Source organism: Condylura cristata, unplaced genomic scaffold (genome assembly GCF_000260355.1).
Source record: "Condylura cristata isolate star-nosed mole 26May11 unplaced genomic scaffold, ConCri1.0 scaffold00005, whole genome shotgun sequence".
NCBI classification, from domain to species: domain Eukaryota; kingdom Metazoa; phylum Chordata; class Mammalia; order Eulipotyphla; family Talpidae; genus Condylura; species Condylura cristata.
The window spans coordinates 44,136,972-44,157,022 of NW_004567106.1; the positions used below are offsets into that span (position 1 = coordinate 44,136,972).

The window sequence follows — 20,051 nt, forward strand, 5'->3', positions numbered from 1 at the left end:
AACTGGGGTACAAGTCAGAGGTGTAGGGGCTGAGAGGATTCACCAGAGACAGTGGGGAGCAGAACAGGCAGATTGACTGAAATACTCTACTAAGGGGAGCAGGGGGTGCGAGACAGAAGAGGTCTGCTGCACCATGTGGGTCAGCTTACTGGCCAGGGCTCAAACTCATGCTGTGGTGACTGCGGATAGATTCATAGTGCTGCGCTTAAGGGATGGCCGTCGTAAACTTTTTCTAATAGAAAAGTCATAATTCTTAAAATGTGTTAAGTTGAAAAATTAGGAATGACTATAAATACATAATTGATATGATCTTTTTTTCTGCATATCAGTCGCTCTTCAAAAAATGGACTCAATGCTTTCATCAGAAGCTGCCTGGATATCTCAATATAAGGATATCTCTGATGTGGATGAGTTGAAAGTTCCAGACTGTGCAGAAACATTTATGACACTGCTCTTGGTTATAACTGGTAAATACAAATCTTTTAAGATATGACTTTGTTTTTAAAAGTACTGACCCTCCACATGGTACTTCTAAGAATTTTAGTGCATTCTGAATCCTCTGGCCATTTAGCTAAAGTGTCAAGAGATTGTTATTACCCTAGATTTTAAGTATTATTTTGTTCACCATGATACATTACAGAAGAATAAAACAATAAAGTAACCTGAAGTAGTACTATAAGTACTTGAGTAGTCCTAGAAACTCTTGAAGGAGTGCAAGAACGTTATGAGCAGAGGGCAGCCCAGCAGAGCCCCGGCTGGCCTGTGGCCATGCCCATGCAGGCCTGCTGTTCTCCAGGTCAAGGCACTGTCATTACCATCTTCCTGCTTTTGTCCTTTCCTTGGAGAAATAGAGTAACCTGAGGAAGGGTCTTTCTGCCCAGTCAGTATGTAATTCCATATTCTTAACTGTAAGAAAATATGAAAAACACTAAAAAAAAGTTTAGATTTCATTTCTTTAAAAAAAATTTATTAGGGAAGTTTTCAAATATACAGCTGTAGCAAAATATAGTAAACCCTCAGGTATTTGTTGCTAAGGCTTAAAATAGTTACGACTTTTCTATTACATGATTTTCTCCACAACTTTTTCCCTCCTTAGGTATTTTAAAGAACATTTCAGGTGTCTTTTCATTTTTAATTATTTTTTAAAGATTTATTTATCTATGCATACAGAACTGGGATACAGGCCAGAAGTGCAAGGGTGGTAAGAAGAATTACTAGAGACAGAGTGGGGAGCAGAACAGGCAGATCAGCACAGTACACTGCTGAGGGGAGCAGTTGGCAAGACAGGAGAGGTCTGCCACACCATGTGGGGCTGGGGATTGAACTCACACTGAAGCAGCTGAGGCCAGCTTGCAGTGCTGTGTCCTAACCCATTGTGCCACCAGGGAGGGCCCCATTTTTTTCTTTTTTTAAAAGTTCTATCTATTTATGCATATAGAACTGGGATACAGGCCAGAGGGGTGGGACAGTGAAAGGATTCACCAGAGACAGAGTGGGAAGAAGAACGGACCAACTGAGGAAGTACAGTGATGAGGGGAGCAGTGGGTGGGTAAGGAGAGGTCTGCCACACCATGTGGTCACCTTTGGGGAGGGGTCTAACTCATGCAGAAGTGGCTTTAGCTTCTCAGTGCTGTGCTTTAACCCGCTGCGCCACCAGGGAGGGCCCAGTAGTATCTTTTTTAACCTAGCCTAGTTCCTTCTTTTTAAAAATTAAAAAGGCATTTATTTGTTAAAGAAATGGAATGATGGGAAACTCGTGGGTATTACAATTGAGATGAAAAAAAAAATGTGCAAAATGATGTAAAAATAAACTTTTTAATAAAAAAAAAGAAATGGAATGATTTTTGTATATATTTTCTCCTGTGCCTTTTAAATAACTGATGTATAATTTATATTTGGTGAACTGCAGATTCTTAAGTGCATAATTCACTGAGTTTTTGACAATTAAATGTACTTGTGAAATCCATGTCCTTAGGGAGTGTAGAAATAGATCCATACTTGAATGGTCAGTTGACTTTTGACAACAGCAGTCAGTAGGGAAAACCATTACTGTATCATGGACAGTTGTACCAAAAGCCTTCATCTATCTTGTTAACTTTCTCCACAGACAGGTATAAAAATCTTCCCACAGCTTCCCGAAAGCTGCAGTTCCTGGAGTTACAGAAGGACTTAGTAGATGATTTTAGGATACGATTAACTCAGGTGATGAAAGAAGAGACTAGAGCTTCCCTTGGCTTTCGCTACTGTGCAATTCTTAATGCCGTGAACTATATCTCAACGGTACTAGCAGATTGGGCTGACAATGTTGTAAGTTAACTTGCTTTTATTGAAGTAATGGTAGTTTAAATAATTTTACCTTTGGAAATGTTCATTATATAGTAAGCAAAAAATTTATGAATTAGGCAGATTAATAATTAGGTCAAACTTAATATGATTGAAGTACAAATTTTTCTTAGCCAAGTCTGAAAAGGTTAAATAATTCTGATATTATCATCATTGGAAAGTCAACAACTGTAATGAAATAGACTTTTATAATATGAACCTTTTTCCCTCTTTAGACCTTGAAAAATTCATGTATGGTAATTCACATCTCAGAAAAAATTATAACAAAGTTGTCATAAAATCCAGTATTTTGAGGAAAACAATATTTGGTACCTCTTGAATGCCTTCAAAGCATGATAAATTATAAAGGATATTTGAAATAGAAAATTTTTTTAGCTTTTAATTATTTCATTCATTAAAAATTTAATGTTTCAAATATATACAAAAATAGAATAGTAAAGTGAAAATCCATGTGCCTATCAGCCACCTTCTTACACCAGTCTTCTTTTATTTAAACCTCTCCACTCCCCACCCTTATTTTGAAGTAGATCTCAAATAGCATTTTTCATGGTATTTCAGTATGTATCTCTAAAAGATAAGAACTCTTCAAAAAATTATGCCACCACAATACTATTGTTATATTTTAAATAAAAATAAAAACTTTGGGTCCAGTTAACAAGTACCTTTCACCTCTTAAGGATTTTACATATTCTTCCCTTTACCAGGCAGATTCCATGGGTTGACAGATTTGAACCATCTAAATATAAATTGAATAGCAATTTACTTTTATTCTTTTGACTAATACAAGGGATATATTGGTTTTGGGACTTTTGGTAACTCTTTTCCCACATATACTCCCAGCCAAAAGTGAAGAACTATAATGGCCTTTATAGCCTTAACAGAACTAAGTCCTTTAGGCCTTGAGGATCTTCTTGGATTAGGGTGCTCTTGGATTAGGAATTACTGTTATAAGATCATATATAGATACAAAAATCAGCTTAGATTTCCACTAATGTGCCCCATAAAGTATATTTCATGACAGTTATTAGAGAATAAAGATGACTATAACATTGTCAAATGTACATTAAAAGATGAAAAAAAACAAAAAAGATAAAAGAATTATATTAAGGACAATGAATATGAAGATACATTATAAATGCAGAGTAGTTCATGATTGTGTCATAAAATAGGAAAGTAAAACAACTAATTTTAAATAAAAAGTTAAAAATACTACTTTTAAAATGTGCTATTTTAAAATGGAATTGAAAATTAGAGTTAAATAATTAGAATTAGGAAAACTGATTAACTGATTGGATTGGTGATAAATTTACATATAGTGTATCTATGAGCCCCAAAGATGGATAAGTTTCATTTAAAATTGTTGTACATTGTAAAATCTTAATAAAACAAAAATTAAAAACAAGTGAAATATATTAAGGTACTTAAAATATTTAATGCCTGGGTTAGAGGAAGAAATTAGAAAACGTAAGATATATATACTTTTAAATTTATTTATGTATACAGAACTGGGGTACAGGCCAGAGGTGCAGGGGCAGTGAGAGGCTTCACCAGCGACAGAGTGGGGAGCAGAATAGGCAGATCGACAAAGCACACTGGAGCAGGTGAGACAGTTGGTCTGCTGCACCATATGGGTCACCTCCAGAGCCGGGGATCAAACTTGCCTTGAAGCAGCTGCGACCAACTTGCAGTGCTGCGTCCCAACCCATTGCGCCACCAGGGAGGGCCCAAAAACATATTATTTTTTAAAATACAAATTTATGAAGAAAATATGTATATTGCTAAATGTTACTCCTCTACTGTGAAAGAAAACAAAAGTTTTTAATCTTAAATATAACATAAGCCAAAATAAGAAAAATAAATATGACGGTGTCAGATAGAAACAAGATGACAAACACAATCTAGTTTGTTCTTATTTGGACCCTTGCTGGGACAGTAATTATTTAAAGCCTTTTCTACAAAAATGTTAACTCACATCCATGCTGAGCGGGAAAATAAGACAAAATAATTATTTCAGAAAATAAATATGTAGAGTATAATAATCAATGCATGTAGTTACCTACATTCATTCAGTGTATTTTAATGCATTGTCTCTAATTTTAATGAGTACTGTATTTTTTCAACTCCCACACTGCTCCATTTTCTGCTGATCTTTTTCAATGGCTTGAAACAAATTTTCAGTTTTGATTTTTATGCCAGATGATCAAATAAGAGACTCATTCAGAGTCACACTCATAGCTTCCCAAAATATTTGTGGAACATCATTAACAGCTTGATACTCTAGTCTATCTAACAAAGATGAATTGGCCATTATCCCTATCCTTAGACTGAATTAACTGAATCCTTCTGTCAACAACTAACCAAGTTTAAGAACTGACTGAAAGTTTCAATGATGAACTGTCTGTTCTAGTATGGTTATTATGGTAAGTTGTTTGACATCAAGAGTCCTTTAATCATCTGTATAGTCCTTCTGACTGTGAATACTTTTAATAATCATTTACAATCATGTTACACAATTGGAAAAAGAATGGGCAGATTACACCTTTCATTCATTTCACACTGTACTAATAGCTGTCCATTGTCAGACTGTGCCAAGCCCAACATATCCATCCACTCAGAATTAGAACTTTTTCAGTTGTAGTGAGTGACAGAGACCCAATTCATTCTGTCTTAAGTGGAGGAGTTGGGGTGGAGTGAGGTGGCAAGAAAGTTTTGTAACTGAAAGTATTAGGGGTGGCTGCTAGTGTTAATTTCTAGCTTCATTCTTAGACATGCTTTATATAGATAGCTCCTGGCTATAGATAGCTCCAGGCTACCATCTCAAAAGGACCGTGCTTTCATGTCTCTGAATGTTTCAGCAGAATGTTTCAGCTGCCCACTCATCAGTACTCACTAGGGTGGCCATGCCTGTCTTCTTTTAGTGGATATTTAAATGTTTTTAACATTTTGCTAATTATCCACCGCATTATTTTCCCACAGGGCAGAAAAACTGCTACTAATTTTACCTAGAATGCCGCTGTAAAAATTGTGAGTCTAACTCACATATCTGCTAAGTCTATATCTGCCTAGGAAAAGATGATTACTTAAAGAAGTGGGTTGTCAGAGAAACGCAAATCAGATCCACAGTGGGCTACCACTTTATACAAACTAGGATAACTATGTTAGTGAGGATGTGGAGAAATAAGAGTTCTCATATACTCTAGATAGAACTGTAAGATGGTGCAGTCACTGTAGAAAATAGTGTGGCATTTCCTCAAACAGTTAAACATACATAGAGTTGCCATGTGATCCAGCAATTCTATTCCTAGGTATATACCCAAAAGAAATGAAAATGTATGTCCATGCAAAAACGTATACACAAATCCTTAGTATTATTCATGATAGACAAAAACTAGAACTAAGCCAATGTCCATCAGCTGCTGAATGGAAAAATAAAATGTGGAACATTCATGTAATAGAATAGTTGGCGATGAAAGGGAGTACGGATACCTGTCACAATATGGGTAAATCTTGAAAATATACCAAGTTAAAATTAGTCACAAAGAGCCACACTGTATGATGCTACTGACATGAAATATGTAGACTAGGCAAATCCATAGAGACAGAAAAGTAAGAGTAGGGGTTGCCTCGAGAGCTGTGGGTAGCCCTCAGGAGATTGGGGATGATGTCTTCAGAGTGTGGGGTTTCTTTCTGGACACTCTAAACACTCTAAAATTGACTGTGGTTATAGATGCAGAACCGAAATATATGAAAAGGTGCTGAATTCCATACTGTGAGTGAGTTGAATGGCTTATGAATCATTTCAAGCTGTTGAAATCAAAGAAGTAGTGCTGTAAGTGTGTTAACATGTGTTTGCTTTTAGTTCTTTCTACAGCTGCAGCAGGCGGCGCTGGAGGTCTTTACAGAGAACAGCACTCTCAGTAAACTGCAGCTGGGGCAACTGGCCTCTATGGAGAGCTCTGTCTTTGACGACATGATTAACCTGTTAGAGCGTCTGAAACATGACATGTTGACCCGTCAAGTAGACCATGTTTTTAGAGAAGTTAAAGATGCTGCAAAATTGTATAAAAAAGAAAGGTAAGCCCTCTGTACTTTCTTCTGTATCAACTGTGAATTCCAGTTTGGTACAGTAGAAAAGTAATAGATTTCCAAGATGTCTAGGTAGCATAGAGTTTAGCACTTTGTGCTCCAACTTTTAGCTGTCTTTGATAGAAATCTTTCTAAACTATGTTCGCACATTCTTAGTCCAAAGGAACTGATCATAATTTAACCTTCAGCTGCGTCTGCATGTACAGAGAAGTGGTTTACGCCAGAGGGTTGATCTAGCCTGGCCCCAGTTTACAGAGGTGTTCCTGCAGCACTGAGTACGTGCACTGTAGGTTTTATCCCAGTGCTGCCATTCCCAGTGAACACCTCTTTTACCTCCACCAGACATGAGTACCTGACATAAGAAACATCCATCTGTCCTGGTAGAGTCCCTGTCATACAGAGTACTTACAATCAGTTTGGAAGTCTTACTCTAATCTCCATTGTTTTGCTGAAAATTAGAGCACAAAATTAGCTGATGTCTTAAATGCTTAATACATTTTATATTTTGGGATTAAAAAATACCATCCTCTGATTTCACTCATAGTAGGAGTATAAAGGATGAGTGGAGAAAATAATAATAATAATGAACAACTATATACCAGAGACTTTTTTTTTCCCCTAATGATTCCATCTTTATTTGGTTATTTTTCTTTTTTATAACAGTTTATTTTTACATCATTTTTTTTTCCCATCTCAATTGTAATCCCCGTGGGTTTCCCGTCACCATGTCACCCGTGAGCCATCACCATAATCTACCAGAGACATTTTATTGGGGTGGAGTGGGGGATGGGATCAAAAATGGGGTGAGAGGGAAGTACGCTGACTATGATGATGGCACATGGGTGATTTGGTGATGGGAAGCCCACGGGGATTACAACTGAGATGGAAGAAGGCACAAAATGATGTAAAAACAAACTATTATTAAAAAAAAAAAAATTCCACCCTCATTAAAGGAAGAATATTTGAGAACCAAAGCATAGCTATAGGTATATCTGCTTTCTAAGAAAGCTTTTAATGTTGTGCTGAACATTTTTTCTAATCGAAAATGCCCCAGAACACTACTTTCCCAGGTTTGAAATGGTTTAACTATTCATTGAAGTCTTTTTGGTTGTTACAATTAAACATGTGGAAGTGCTAAAACATCATTTCATAGACCGTGAACGTGCTGCATAGGTGACACTGTTCTGTTTCCCAGGTGGCTGTCTCTGCCCTCACAGTCAGAGCAGGCGGTCATGTCCCTGTCCAGCTCGGCCTGCCCCTTCCTGCTCACACTGCGAGACCGCTTACTTCAGTTAGAGCAGCAGCTTTGCTTCCCCTTATTTAAAATTTTCTGGCAAATGCTTGTAGAGAAGCTGGATATATACATCTACCAAGAAGTAAGTAAAAGTAGCCTGTATTTGGGGGCTGTGTGATAATGGCAGCTGTTACATGAATTGTTTTTCGTTTCAGATAATTCTAGCTAATCATTTCAACGAGGGAGGAGCTACTCAGTTGCAGTTTGACATGACTCGGAATCTTTTCCCTTTGTTTTCCCACTATTGCAAGAGACCAGAAAATTATTTCAAGCAGTAAGTTCAATATTGAACAATACTGATGTGTTAACTTATTAGAGGAGGTTTTTTTTGTTTTTTTTTTTTTATACAACTTTAGGTTTCCAGTGATGTTTGGTCAAATAAATATAGCATCAGTTGAAATTTTAAACATTTGTTGTATACCAAAATAATATAAAATGTGACCATTGACCCCAAGTTTACCAGAACTGGATGTCAACTATATGCCGAGCTTTGCTTTCTAATATTTGGTTGCATATTTCTAACAAGCTTATTTCTAGGGAATTACGTAGAAAATGAAAGCAAGTATAGATCTGACAGGTGGTAAATATAAGAAACTAAAAATATATTTATTTATTTTTTACTTTTTAAAAGGACAGGTTTATTAGGAAAAGGAGAGAGAGGCACCTGCATAGTCAAAAGTGGTCAAGAGAGTTGCTAAACATATTTAATATCTAATGACAGGACAGCCCTGCAAATGTTCTTAAACATTTGATGCTAATTTTGACTCTTAAGGATAGTTATGAATGTATATAGGGTTTCTTAGTATTTTTGAAGTTGATTTAAAATTTAAATTAGAGGGTTTCCAATGTTATAAAATATTTCTTTTAAATTTATTATAAAAAGTTATTTTTGCCTGTTTCAGTAAGACATCTGTTTGTCTTTTTTGTTTTAACATTCTACCTTTCAGGCTCTTTGATTTTTATCCCAATCTACCTATATAAAACCTTAGATACATGTAAGAGACTCTCAACATCAGTTATTATATTTGGGGAAACAGTGGGTACATCTTGAAAACAATGATCCTGTTACCTCAGAGTAACTTCATAAAATATATACTCTGTCCACATACATAGTCATAACATTTTCAAAGAGCCAAATAATAAATCTACAGGTTGTTATCACAGAAGGCATAAAGACTAACAAAGTAGGGAATGTGTTTAGTTTCTCAAAAGTGACATTTTTATGGGATAATTTAGATGACCTACATAATGCACATCTCTCTTTTTTTTTCTTTTTAACAGCATAAAAGAAGCCTGTATTGTTCTGAATTTGAACATTGGTTCTGCCCTGCTGCTGAAAGATGTCCTGCAGTCAGCGTCAGGGCAGCCTCCTGCCACGGCAGCATTAAATGAAGTTGGAATTTACAAACTGGCACAACAAGATGTTGAGATTCTACTTAATTTGAGGACAAACTGGCCTAATATAGGAAAATAATGCATCTTTTGTTTTAGAGTTTGTTTGTTTTTAAACAAAGGAGAAGCCAGTTGAATTTCAGGTTATACTCTGAAGTCTGAATTAATGAAACTGGAGAGCTAAAAATTTTATAGAATCATTTATTATTTTGACTTACAATGTTATTAAAATGCTGACCACATTTCATTAGTCCTCTCCTTCCTAAGAAAACAAAAACACAAAACTCAGAAACTATGAAAACACAAGTATTTCCATTTACAAATTGTTGAATGTGTCTATTGAATAAAATACCAGAACAGAAATAATATAACCAATTTTCAATTTCCTATTTTAATTAAAGGAGACTTGGTTGAGGATAATCAAACACATCAAAAGAAGAAAAATAATTTTAGATGCATGTTAATCTTTGAAATTCCTGTATCTAGTTTGGCAATTAACTGTATTTCCCATAAGAAAACACATTTTGAGCAGATGATAAAATAGGATTGTTCTTATTTTCCACAAATACCTTTCTATTTAAAATACTTTCTAGTTCCATTCCATGTGACAGTGGGCAGCTTTTCTTTCTTGAAACATTTCAGGCTAGAACACCGCTTCAGTCTTTCCTCCTGGGAGAGGGAAAGTCCTTAAACTTCTTTTTAATATTTATGTAACTGGTGCTGAGGTGGGAGTCTTAGACCTTTTGTCTTCTAATCTCCCCCCCCCCCCCCCCCCGGCCTCAGACTACACTAAACAATAATTTCCTGATTAATAGATCCTCAAAGAGTAAAACTTTTAAGCCAGTTGAACTAAACTGGCTGGAGGCTTTCTACAACTATTTAATTTCAATTATTTTTTTCTGACTTAGACTTTTTTTAGAACCTTAATACTATAATATCTCAAAGCCAGAGTTGTCAGGCTGGCATGCAACATACAGTATTGATAAACATTTATTTTGTGGTAAGTAATTTAATTTTGAGGAAGTAGTTTGAGAGAAATTCTGTTACTCTGCACAGAGATTTTTCAACTAGCATATTAAGCTTGAGGGAAAAAACAAAACCCAAACTAGTGTACTGAGCTCAAAGCTTTTCTGTACTGGCACACTGGTGGCTTCTCAAACACATTCTTTGAGAATTGCTGGGGTTTCCCACTGAGAAAAGAATGAAGTTGCCCCCTGGAGTTTGATGTCTAATGCCACGATCTTCCCCTCCCTTCCCCAGACTCAGTGACTTTATTGTCCCCTCCTGTCAGCTGAAAGTTTCAAGGGAATAAAATGCTCTCAAGGTAGGAACCTCTGTTTGAAAAGGTATTGTATTTCAAAATCATGCCACATTATTTAAATATTAAATATCATTTAAAAAAGAAACTTACACCTCATTCTTGAATCTCTCCAAAGTTATTGCATGTCCATCATCTTTTAGAACCTCATCTGCAGTACACAGACCCAGGGTTTTCAGGGCTGTGAAAAATGAGAAGGGAAACTTTACCAGATAGGAATCATCTGCTAGTGATCCTTAAAAAATGATGAGAGGGCCCTCCCTGGTGGCTCAGCGGGCTAAAGCACAGCACTGAGAAGCTGAAGCCACTTCCGCCTGAGTTCGATTCCCGCCTGCCCCGGAGGTGACTCACATGGCACAGCAGACCTCTCCTGACCCGCCCGCTGCTCCCCTCAGCAGTGTACTTCGTCGATCTGCCTGTTCTGCTCCCCACTCTGTCTCTGGTGAAGCCTCTCACCGCCCCTGAGCCTCTGGCCTGTACCCCAGTTCTGTATGCACAAATAAATAAATCTTTAAAAAAAAAAAATGATGAGAAACTTCAATTGGTAGAAGATACTGACCTTCTTTAAACTGCACAAATGATATGGTGCCTTTCTTTGAAGAGTCCATCATTTCAAACATAGATACAATGTTAGAGTTATCCATAAAGAGAGGAAAAGGTACACCCGTTATTTTGGCAATTCTCAGTCGTTCCAATAGAGATATTAAATATTCTCTTGGTTTTTCTGTAAAAGAATAGTTTCAGTTCTTTCTGATATGAAATTAAAATCACAAATGGGGGCCTCCCTGGTTGCCTACAGGTTAAGTCTCAAGCGCTATCACTGCTATGTCCTGAGTTCAATTCCTGGCCAGGAAGGTGACCCACATATGGCACAGCAGACCTCTCCAGTCTCGCGTGCTGCTCTCCTCAGCAGTGTATTTCAGTAATTCCACCAGTTCTGCTCCCTACTGTCTCTGGTGAATCTTCTCACTCCCCCGCATTTATGACCTATGCCCCAGTTCTTCTATACCAAAAAAAAAAAAAAAACACATTTAAAATGTCACAAATGAAGCTATAGTCATTTAACAATTACTAAATACCTATCTATGCTTATGGTACTGTGGTAGGCACTTGGAGTGTAGGCCTTACTGAAAAGGCAAGATACTGAACAAATTAGATATACCAGCGCTTTACCCCAGATGGGTGAGTAAAAAAGTAGAGAGATTGAACTGCCACATTCTTTACAAAAGATCCTCAGGTAAATCTAATTTTCAGACACTTTGGAATTAAAGATGTGTGATCACAGACATGTCCTCTCAATGACAATAGACCAAGCACTCTGTCTAGTCTTTAATTTCTGTAACTCCTTTACATTTCCAAGGCTTCCATACTCAAATACATGTCATAATACAAGGTGCTTTCTAAAGACCCAGAGTAAAGACAAGCATGTCCAGTGGGTAATATAAAGATTTTATATTAAGACATGCTTACAACTATAGAACAAAATACAAATGTTTAGGATAAAACAAGTGACTAAGAAACTTTATATGTAGTCAGGCTAAGTCTCCTTTGCCACAAAGAGCAACCTCTGAGAAGTATTACGTGTACACTTAATGCCAGCCAAGACTTACTTAGCCTTTCTTTTTCCCTCCCACCACCTCACCCAAAATCCTGGGCTCTTCATTCCTATCTCCCATCAGTGTTTCCTCAATATGGCTTTCCCTCTTTGTTTTTGGAATGTGTGAAGATGTTTCAAGTTCATTTTGTTACACATGACAAGGGCATCTCAAAAAAAAAAAAAAAGATAACTATAAATGATTTGTGTGCTGGGTTTATGTAAAATTAATATGCCCTAGACTTTTCTTCCCTATCCCTTAGCAGCTAAGGGAATTTGTTTTAATCTGCTTCCTCCCATCATGCTTTCTACAGGAGAATTCAGTTTTTGCTAGATGGATTTCAAAGCTTTTTATGTTAAAGGAAAAAAGAAGTCTCCAGATACTAAAGTGGTTGACACACTAAGGAGCTTGAGAGAAAGGCCAGGAAGGAAGCAGGAGACAGAAAAATTCTACAAATGTAGAAGGGTATCTAGAAAAATAAAACAACAACAAAATCAAGAGAGGAAATAAACATCAAGGGCAGGGTTAAGATCAAAAAGATAATCCTAAAAACTTAGCGAAAAAAGTATCTTGTACACACACTTCAAGAATGTGATGAGGGATTCCCTGGTGGCATAAGGGGTTAAGTTCCAGCACTATGAAGCCCTCCTCAGCTATCCTCTACCAGGGAGCTGACCTAGTGGCAAGCAGACCTCTCCTCTCCTGACCCACCCGCTGCTCCCCTCAACAGTGTGCTTCATCAATCTGCCTGTTCTGTTCCCTACTCTGTCTCTGGTGAGTCCTCTCACTTCCCGCACCTCTGCCTGTAGCCTAGTTCTTAAATGCATAAATACATAAAATAAATCTTTAAAAAATGTAATGACATTTTAACCTCATACTTTTCCAGAACAATAATGATACTAGAAGATGCTTCAGAATTTTAAGGGTGGTATTTTTCAATCTAGAATTGTATCCACCTTAGTTATCATACGTGAGAGTAGAATAAGAGACCCATGAAAATGGGGCCTCCCTGATGGCGCAACGGGCTAAGTGACAGCACTATGAAGCTATCTTCAGCCACTCACAGCAGCATGAGTTTGCCCGCTGCTCCCCTCAGCAGTGTATTTCAATTGATCTGCCTGTTCTGCTCCCCACTCTGTCTCTGATGAATCCTCTCACCTACCACACTCTGGCCTGTACCCCAGTTCTTGTATGCATAAGTAACTTAATCTTAAAATAAAAACATCTTTAAGAAAAAAAGAGACATGGTCCTCCCTGGTGGCGTAATGGGTTAAAGTGCAGCACTATGAAGCTCTCCGCAACCACTGCAGCATGAGTTCCATCCCATCAGGCCAGGGAAGTGACCCACATGGCACAACAGACCTTTCCTGACTCACCCGCTGCTCCCCTCAGCAGTGTACTTCCTCAGTCTGCCTGTTCTCCTCCCCACTCTGTCTCTGGTGAAACCTCTCACTCTTCTGCATCTCTGGCCTATACCCCAGTTCTTATGTGAATAAATAAATCTTTTAAAAAAAACCCCAAAATTATAAAAAGATTTTTATAATGTGAATTCTTGAACTATTTCTCATTGTGCAGTCTCAGGAAGCCACTGGAGGTTATGTTCTGTCAGAGGAAGGGAGTCATCATGAAAGGTAAATCAAATGCCTGAAAGCAATCTCTAAGCACAGGGGAAAGGTGAAGAGGATTTTTCAGAATAGAGTGAGGGAAATCTCTGACTAATAACTGCAGCCAGGCAACCAGTACGGACTGAGGAGGACAGAGCTGGAGATGTTGTAGAGGAGATGATTACCTGGTGAATATACATGTAAATGATAGGGCTCTATATTTGTAACAAAAAAGATACAGGTGAATTAGTGATAATTACACAGAAAAGCTCAGCAAACATTTAAAATATATGATTAGGGAAAACAAAGGAACTATAGCTATAGTATATAGTATAGATTAGCTGTGGATATTTATTTAATATAAGTTCTGAATACTGATCACACTGAGACTGTTTCAATTTTATTGGCAAAATGGGAGTGGGAAGCATTTGTGTGTGTGTGTAGGAGAACTAAATTTTCATATTCCATAGTATAAAGTTAATTCTAAACTTGGGGAGAAACATTAAGAGGCAGCAGTAGTTAAGTCTGTTATTTAGAAATACCAAATTAATCACAAAAGGAGGTGAAAGTCACTTATTCTGTAGCTCAGGACTCTGGGTTAGGGGTAGGTATGCTGCTATTTATTGTAAACCACAAAGTATTTTTTTTAAGATTTATTTATTTATGCATATAGAACTGGGATACAGGCCAGAGGTGCAGGGGTGGTGAGAGGATTCACCAGAAAGAGTGGAGAGCAGATCAGGAAGATGTACTGAAACGCATTACTGAGGGGAGCAACAGGCGAGACAGGAGAGGTCTGCTGTGCCATGTGGGTCAGCTCCCTGGCTGGGGAGAGAACTCGTGCTACAGTGGCTGCTGATAGCTTGATAGCCCTGTCTTTAACACCTGTGGCACCAGGGAGGCCCCAATGTTACAGTTTTCTAATCCACAAATAAGGAAACAGTTTCCAGGAAACTGCAAATACCAAGAATCCACTGTGTGCACATGTGTGTGTGTGTACTTACACATGTACCCCCCATCCCCCGATTACTGTATTTAACAGCAAGAGACTATTTTCACCATCATAGTACCAAGTACTAGTAAGAGACAGTAATTACTCACTTTTCCCAAAACATAGGTTTTTGAAACTTGGTTTCATAGCAACGTTTCCCCAGTGCATTAAAAAAAGTGCAGTCTCTGCTGGTGGGAATACAAACTAGTACAACCACTATGGAAACTGTTTGAAGGTTCCTCAAACTGCTTAACATGGAGCTTCCATATGGCCCAGCAATCCCACTCCTAGGTATCTACCCAAAAGACACAAAAACACTGACTCAAAAAGATATCTGCACCCCCATGTTTATTGCTGCTTTATTCACAACTGGAAAGACATGGGAACAGCCCAAATGCCCAAGAGTGGATGACTGGATTAAAAAGATGTGGTACATATACACAATGGAATATTACTCAGCAACCCAAAAAAAACAAACACACACCTTTTGCAGCAACATGGTTGGAACTGGAAAAGATCATGCATAGTGAGATAAGCCAGAAAGAAAAGGAAAAATACTGGATGGTTTCACTCATAGCAGGAGTATAACGGACCAGGTGAGAAAATAACAGTAACAATGAGCAGCTATATACCAGAGACATTTTAGGGGGGTTGAGTGGGGAATGGGATCAAAAATGGTGGGGGAGGGAAATGCACTGGCCTATGGTGATGGCACATGGGTGACTTGGTGATGGGAAGTCCACAGGGATTACAATTGAGATGGAAAATGCACAAGAAGATGTAAAAATAAGTTATATTGGCCCTCCCTGGTGGTGCAGTGGGTTAAAGCACAACACTAAGAAGCTAAAGCCACTTACGCATGAGTTCGATCCCTGCCTGCCCCGGAGGTGACCACATGGCACCGCAGACCTCTCCTGGTCTGCCCGCTGCTCCCCTCAGCAGTGTACTTCGTCGATCTGCCTGTTCTGCTCCCCACTCTGTCTCTGGTGAATCCTCTCACCACCCCTGCACCTCTGGCCTGTACCCCAGTTCTGTATGAATAATAAAATCTTAAAAAAAATAATAAGTTATATTATATTATTAAAAAAAAAAAAGTGAAGTCTTAGAAACTTTATTGGGCCCTCCCTGGTGGCAAAATGGGTTGAAGCACAGCACTGTGAAGCTATTGCAGCCACTGCAGCACTAGTTCAATTCCCCGCCAGGAAGCTGACCCACATGGCACAGCAGACCTCTCCTGACCCACCCACTGCTCTTCTCAGCAGTGTATTTCAGTCAATATGCCTGTTTTGCTCCCTACTCTGTCTCTGGTGAATCCTCTCACTCTCTGTACTTCTGACCTGTACCCCAGTTCTTATACACATAAATATCTTTTAAAAAATTTATTTATTGCAGTTTTTAGTGTTTCATTGCTTAAAAATAACTGGAAAGAATTTGATCACCTTGTACATACTTAATGTTTGGTTGGTTTTTGGAAAGTCAGATGCTTGATATTTCCCATTTCCTTACATAGTGACAAATGGATACATTTGCCATTTTGGACAGTACTATGGATGCTAGCCAGTTAGTTCTGCATCCTAGGAAGAAGCACATAAAGCCTTAACAAAAATTTAAAACAGATTTTATTTATTTTTGCATAGAAGAACTGGAATGTAGGCCAAAGGTTTCAGGCATGAGAGTATGCAACAGAGACAGAGTGGGGAGCAAAACAAGTGGATCTACTGAAATGCACTGCTGAGGGGAGCAATGGGTGAGACAGGAGAGGTCTCCTGCACCATGTGGATCAGCTCTCTGGCTGGGAATAGAACACAAGCATTCGTAGTTCCACCTTAATATAAATCTTAAACTAAACTTTGTCTCACTCTATCAGCTTTACCTGATTAAAAACTCCATGAAAGATGAGTAACATATTATTATTTTAACCTTTCCGAGGCATGAGATTGATACTATTTCTATTCCCATTTTTTTTTTTTTTCAGAAGTTCAGGCTCTTGCCCATAGTCACATAATATTAAGGAGTTGAGCTAGGGACAAGGCTGCCACTTGGGGCCTCTCTCACACCGGCCATTAGTTGAACATGGAGGCACAAAGAGATCTTTCAATTAAGAACTTGTTTAATTGAAGGACACACAGTTAATTGATTGCACTCGGACTCAAATAGCAGAAAGGCAGCAGGGAATGAGAGAGTGTGCAGGTGGGAGATGGGAAGTTGGAGTATCCCGGAGAGAAAGGGCTGCAGGCAATTGGGTTTTCCTCAGATCCCACACATGCTGCTGTGGATGCCAGAAACGCCTACCGTAACAAACTATATATACTATGCTTTTTCCTATAGTACACACCTGGGATAGTTTGCAAATTAGGCACAGTGAAAGATTAACAAGTAAAAATAAAGCGGAACAATTACAACAATACACGGTAATAAAAGTTATGTGACTATGGTGTCTCTTTCTCAAAATATCCCAGTCAAGGTAATATTTTCAGTGACTGATCGGGTAATTGAGACGGCAAAACGCCAAACCGAGACTACAGGACCGGGAATTTCAGGTACCGCTTAGATTCCGAAGGCTCGTGGGGCAGAAAACGAGCGGAAGGCAAGACACTTACTCGGCCGGAAGTACAAGAGAGTGCTGGTGAGATAGTTCAGTAACTCCTTGATCTTATGTTTTTCCAGGTAATTCCTGGCCTCAACTTCCCTGCCGCCATCCAGCTCCATCGCGCTCGTTTGGGTTGCTAGGCGACCAGGCAGCTCTGGCCACGCCCCTTCCGCCCGGCGCGGTCATGTGACTTCCACACCTCGGCTGTGCGGGCTCGGACTGATACACCTCGGTTGTGGGAGGGGCAGCGAGGTCGGAGCAAGCGGCTGCGGACCCCCCTGGGCCCTATTTTTGTTTCCCTTTTCTGCCTAGTATAGAGCGCCTAGCTCTATACTAGTTGACCTGGGGAATGAGATCGCCTAATAACACGGATGACCTAACAACAGAAGGAACTTGTATAACTGGGGTGGCCAGTGGACTGACCTAAATGAGAAGCAATTTTGGTGTGAGCAGCCTGCATCATGGCGCTGGCTAGGGGCAGGGAGGTCGCCTATTCTCACCTGATTGTGGATGGTGAAGCATGCAGGGAGCCTGGGCTACATCATCTCTGTTTTCTGCTTCGCTAGACAGCCTGGAGCTGGTCTATGAGACAGACACTGTCTTACAGGGGTTTTAGGGTCACTAAGTAAAGTGGGATGTAGGTGGGTAGTGATGGGGTTCTGATAAGATGTTGGGGTCCAGTAAGTGGGGTCTTGGGGTTACCTCTGAGAAAGGTTTCCTCAGTTCCCGTTTCAATGGCATTTGGTGTTTACCAAGGAGAAGGTGTTGTAAAGACAAAGGCAGGTGAAGGTTATATTCAGCAATGCTGGTTTAGTAGAAACAGGAGAGGAAGGCGCCTGCATAAACACAGGTGGCCAGAGAGCAGTGCTTCTGAAGAAGGTATGTTAAGAGATATCAGTCAGATGCTCTCTTAGGACAAAGCACTGTCTTTTGCCAGGGCAGGAGTTTCCTTATATAGTGGTCTTTCTGGGGAATGCTTTCCTTCGAGAACTGACAACCTCCAGTCCTGCCTAAGAATTTTTACATTTCCATAGCTGGTTTAATGACTTCTTAATCATTTCTAGAAACCTCCATCCCAAATTTTCTATTCTAAACCTCCATCAAATAGGAGGGCATCAACTCAGTCACTGGAGGTACTGTTCAGGGCACCCCACAGTGACTGGGTTGCCTGTCTGTGGGGCCTCACCCGCACGCTTAAAATTCAGTTATACTGCAGGCACGCACAAAAGGGTCAAAATGGGCTTATTTACAAAAGGGGAAAAGAAAAGGAAACAACTGAAATATCTTACCGGCTTGGCTGACTTGGAACTCTGGTAACAAACTAACTGCAAGTCCAGAGTCAGGCGGTCCAGAGAGCCGGTTCCCAGATCCGAGCAAGAGATGAAATGACGCCCTAGTTATCCCCCAATGTCCCAGAATTCCTGCTTAGCTCCGCCCTTGGGTCCTCACAGTTCTCTCCCTGGTACTGCTGGGACTTGTAGTTTCCAGTCACTGGCATAGTGGGTAGAATCCAGAAAGCTGGAGTAGTGGGTGGAGTCCACAAGACTCTGCAGAGTTCCTTTAGGACATCCTTCCCTTTAACAATACCTGTGAAGCAAAACTGTAGGGTGCACTTCTGTCCTGCAGGCCAAGCTCTAACTCCTTGTCCTTATCCTTCATCAGTTACTCCAGAACAGGTGCTTCAAGAAGAGAAGAGTCTAATGGCCCATAAACTTTAGGAAACCTTCTCAGTCTCTTTAGCAATCCTGTAAACAAAGCTTTCAGGGTATCATTTAATAAGTTTAAAAGCTAAGCTCTCCCCACCCCCTTGCCCAGAAGGTTTGGGAGGCTTGAATAAAGGAATAAGATTGGTATGGGAACCAAGCCATAGGACTGGTTACTTTGATCATGAATGCCTAAGCAGGGCCAGACACATTAGGTCAATGCCCAAAACCAGCCATCCCAGCACTTACTGGGTCAAACCACTCCCTAGTCCTGAAAAGCCTTGGGAAAACAGGCCCTCCTTAGTGGTGCAGCCGTTAAAAGCACAGTGCTGAGCTTCCCTGGGAGTTCAATCTCCATCCCCACCCTGCCGTGGTGCAGCAGAACTCTCCTGTCTCACACCCGCCCCCTGCTCCCCTCATTAGCGTACTTCCTCCATCTGTCAGTTCTGCTCCCCACTCTACTATGGTGAATCTTTTCATGGCCCCTGCACCTCTGGCCTGTACCCCAGTTCTGTATGCATAAATATTTTTTTAAAAAGGGAAACCCAAATCCTTCCAGTGCAGACTTCTCCCATCTCAACCGCTGCTCCTCTTAGCAGTGTATCTCAATAAATCCGCCTTTTCTGTTCTCCACTCTGTTTCTGATTAATTCTTTCACTCCTGTGCCTCTGGCCTTATCCCTATTTTTCCCACAACAAAAACTATAAGAAAAATGCCATTTTATACCTAGCAGACTGGTAAAAATTAGGAAGTTAGAGAAAAGCTGGCAAGTGTACAGTGTAACAAAACAGTGGATGATGACAGTGTACGTTGGAGAATCATTTGGGATTATCTTGGTAATATTAGACATTTTTCTACACTATTATTCATAAATTCCACTTCTAGAACAAGTCTTATACACATATACCAGGAACTAAACACGAGAATGTTCACAGCAGCATTGTTCACTATAGAGAACCCTGACAACAGTCCAAAGGTCATCAAAAGTAAAATTTCACTGGAAAATAATGCAATATTATAAAGCATTACTACAATGTACTGTAGCCAATATGCAACAATATGGATGAATCTCAAAGATGTAATATTCTTTCAAGAGAATATATACATTATTAATCAGTTTGTACACAGTAACAAA

General features: G+C 39.4%; 2 protein-coding genes across 2 annotated transcripts in view; one reads left to right on the plus strand and one right to left on the minus strand.

Annotated features, from left to right (window-relative positions):
- RINT1 (RAD50 interactor 1) overlaps positions 1 to 10,532 on the plus strand; it is a 23,977-nt gene extending 13,445 nt beyond the window's left edge. The window contains exons 10-15 of the mRNA XM_004676919.2: positions 330 to 467; positions 2,108 to 2,307; positions 6,203 to 6,417; positions 7,625 to 7,805; positions 7,879 to 7,997; positions 9,005 to 10,532. Of these exons, the coding sequence (XP_004676976.1) occupies positions 330 to 467; positions 2,108 to 2,307; positions 6,203 to 6,417; positions 7,625 to 7,805; positions 7,879 to 7,997; positions 9,005 to 9,197 (1,046 nt within the window). The 3' untranslated portion in view covers positions 9,198 to 10,532. The remainder of the gene's footprint in view (positions 1 to 329; positions 468 to 2,107; positions 2,308 to 6,202; positions 6,418 to 7,624; positions 7,806 to 7,878; positions 7,998 to 9,004) is intronic.
- LOC105853222 (EF-hand calcium-binding domain-containing protein 10-like) lies at positions 9,709 to 17,332 on the minus strand. Its single transcript, XM_012720760.1, has 4 exons — positions 17,224 to 17,332; positions 10,993 to 11,157; positions 10,527 to 10,614; positions 9,709 to 9,784 (listed from the first exon to the last, which is right to left on the minus strand). Exons 1-4 carry the CDS (start codon positions 17,330 to 17,332, stop codon positions 9,772 to 9,774), a joined length of 375 nt encoding a protein of 124 aa, XP_012576214.1. The 3' UTR covers positions 9,709 to 9,771.
- Positions 17,333 to 20,051: the final 2,719 nt, after the last annotated feature.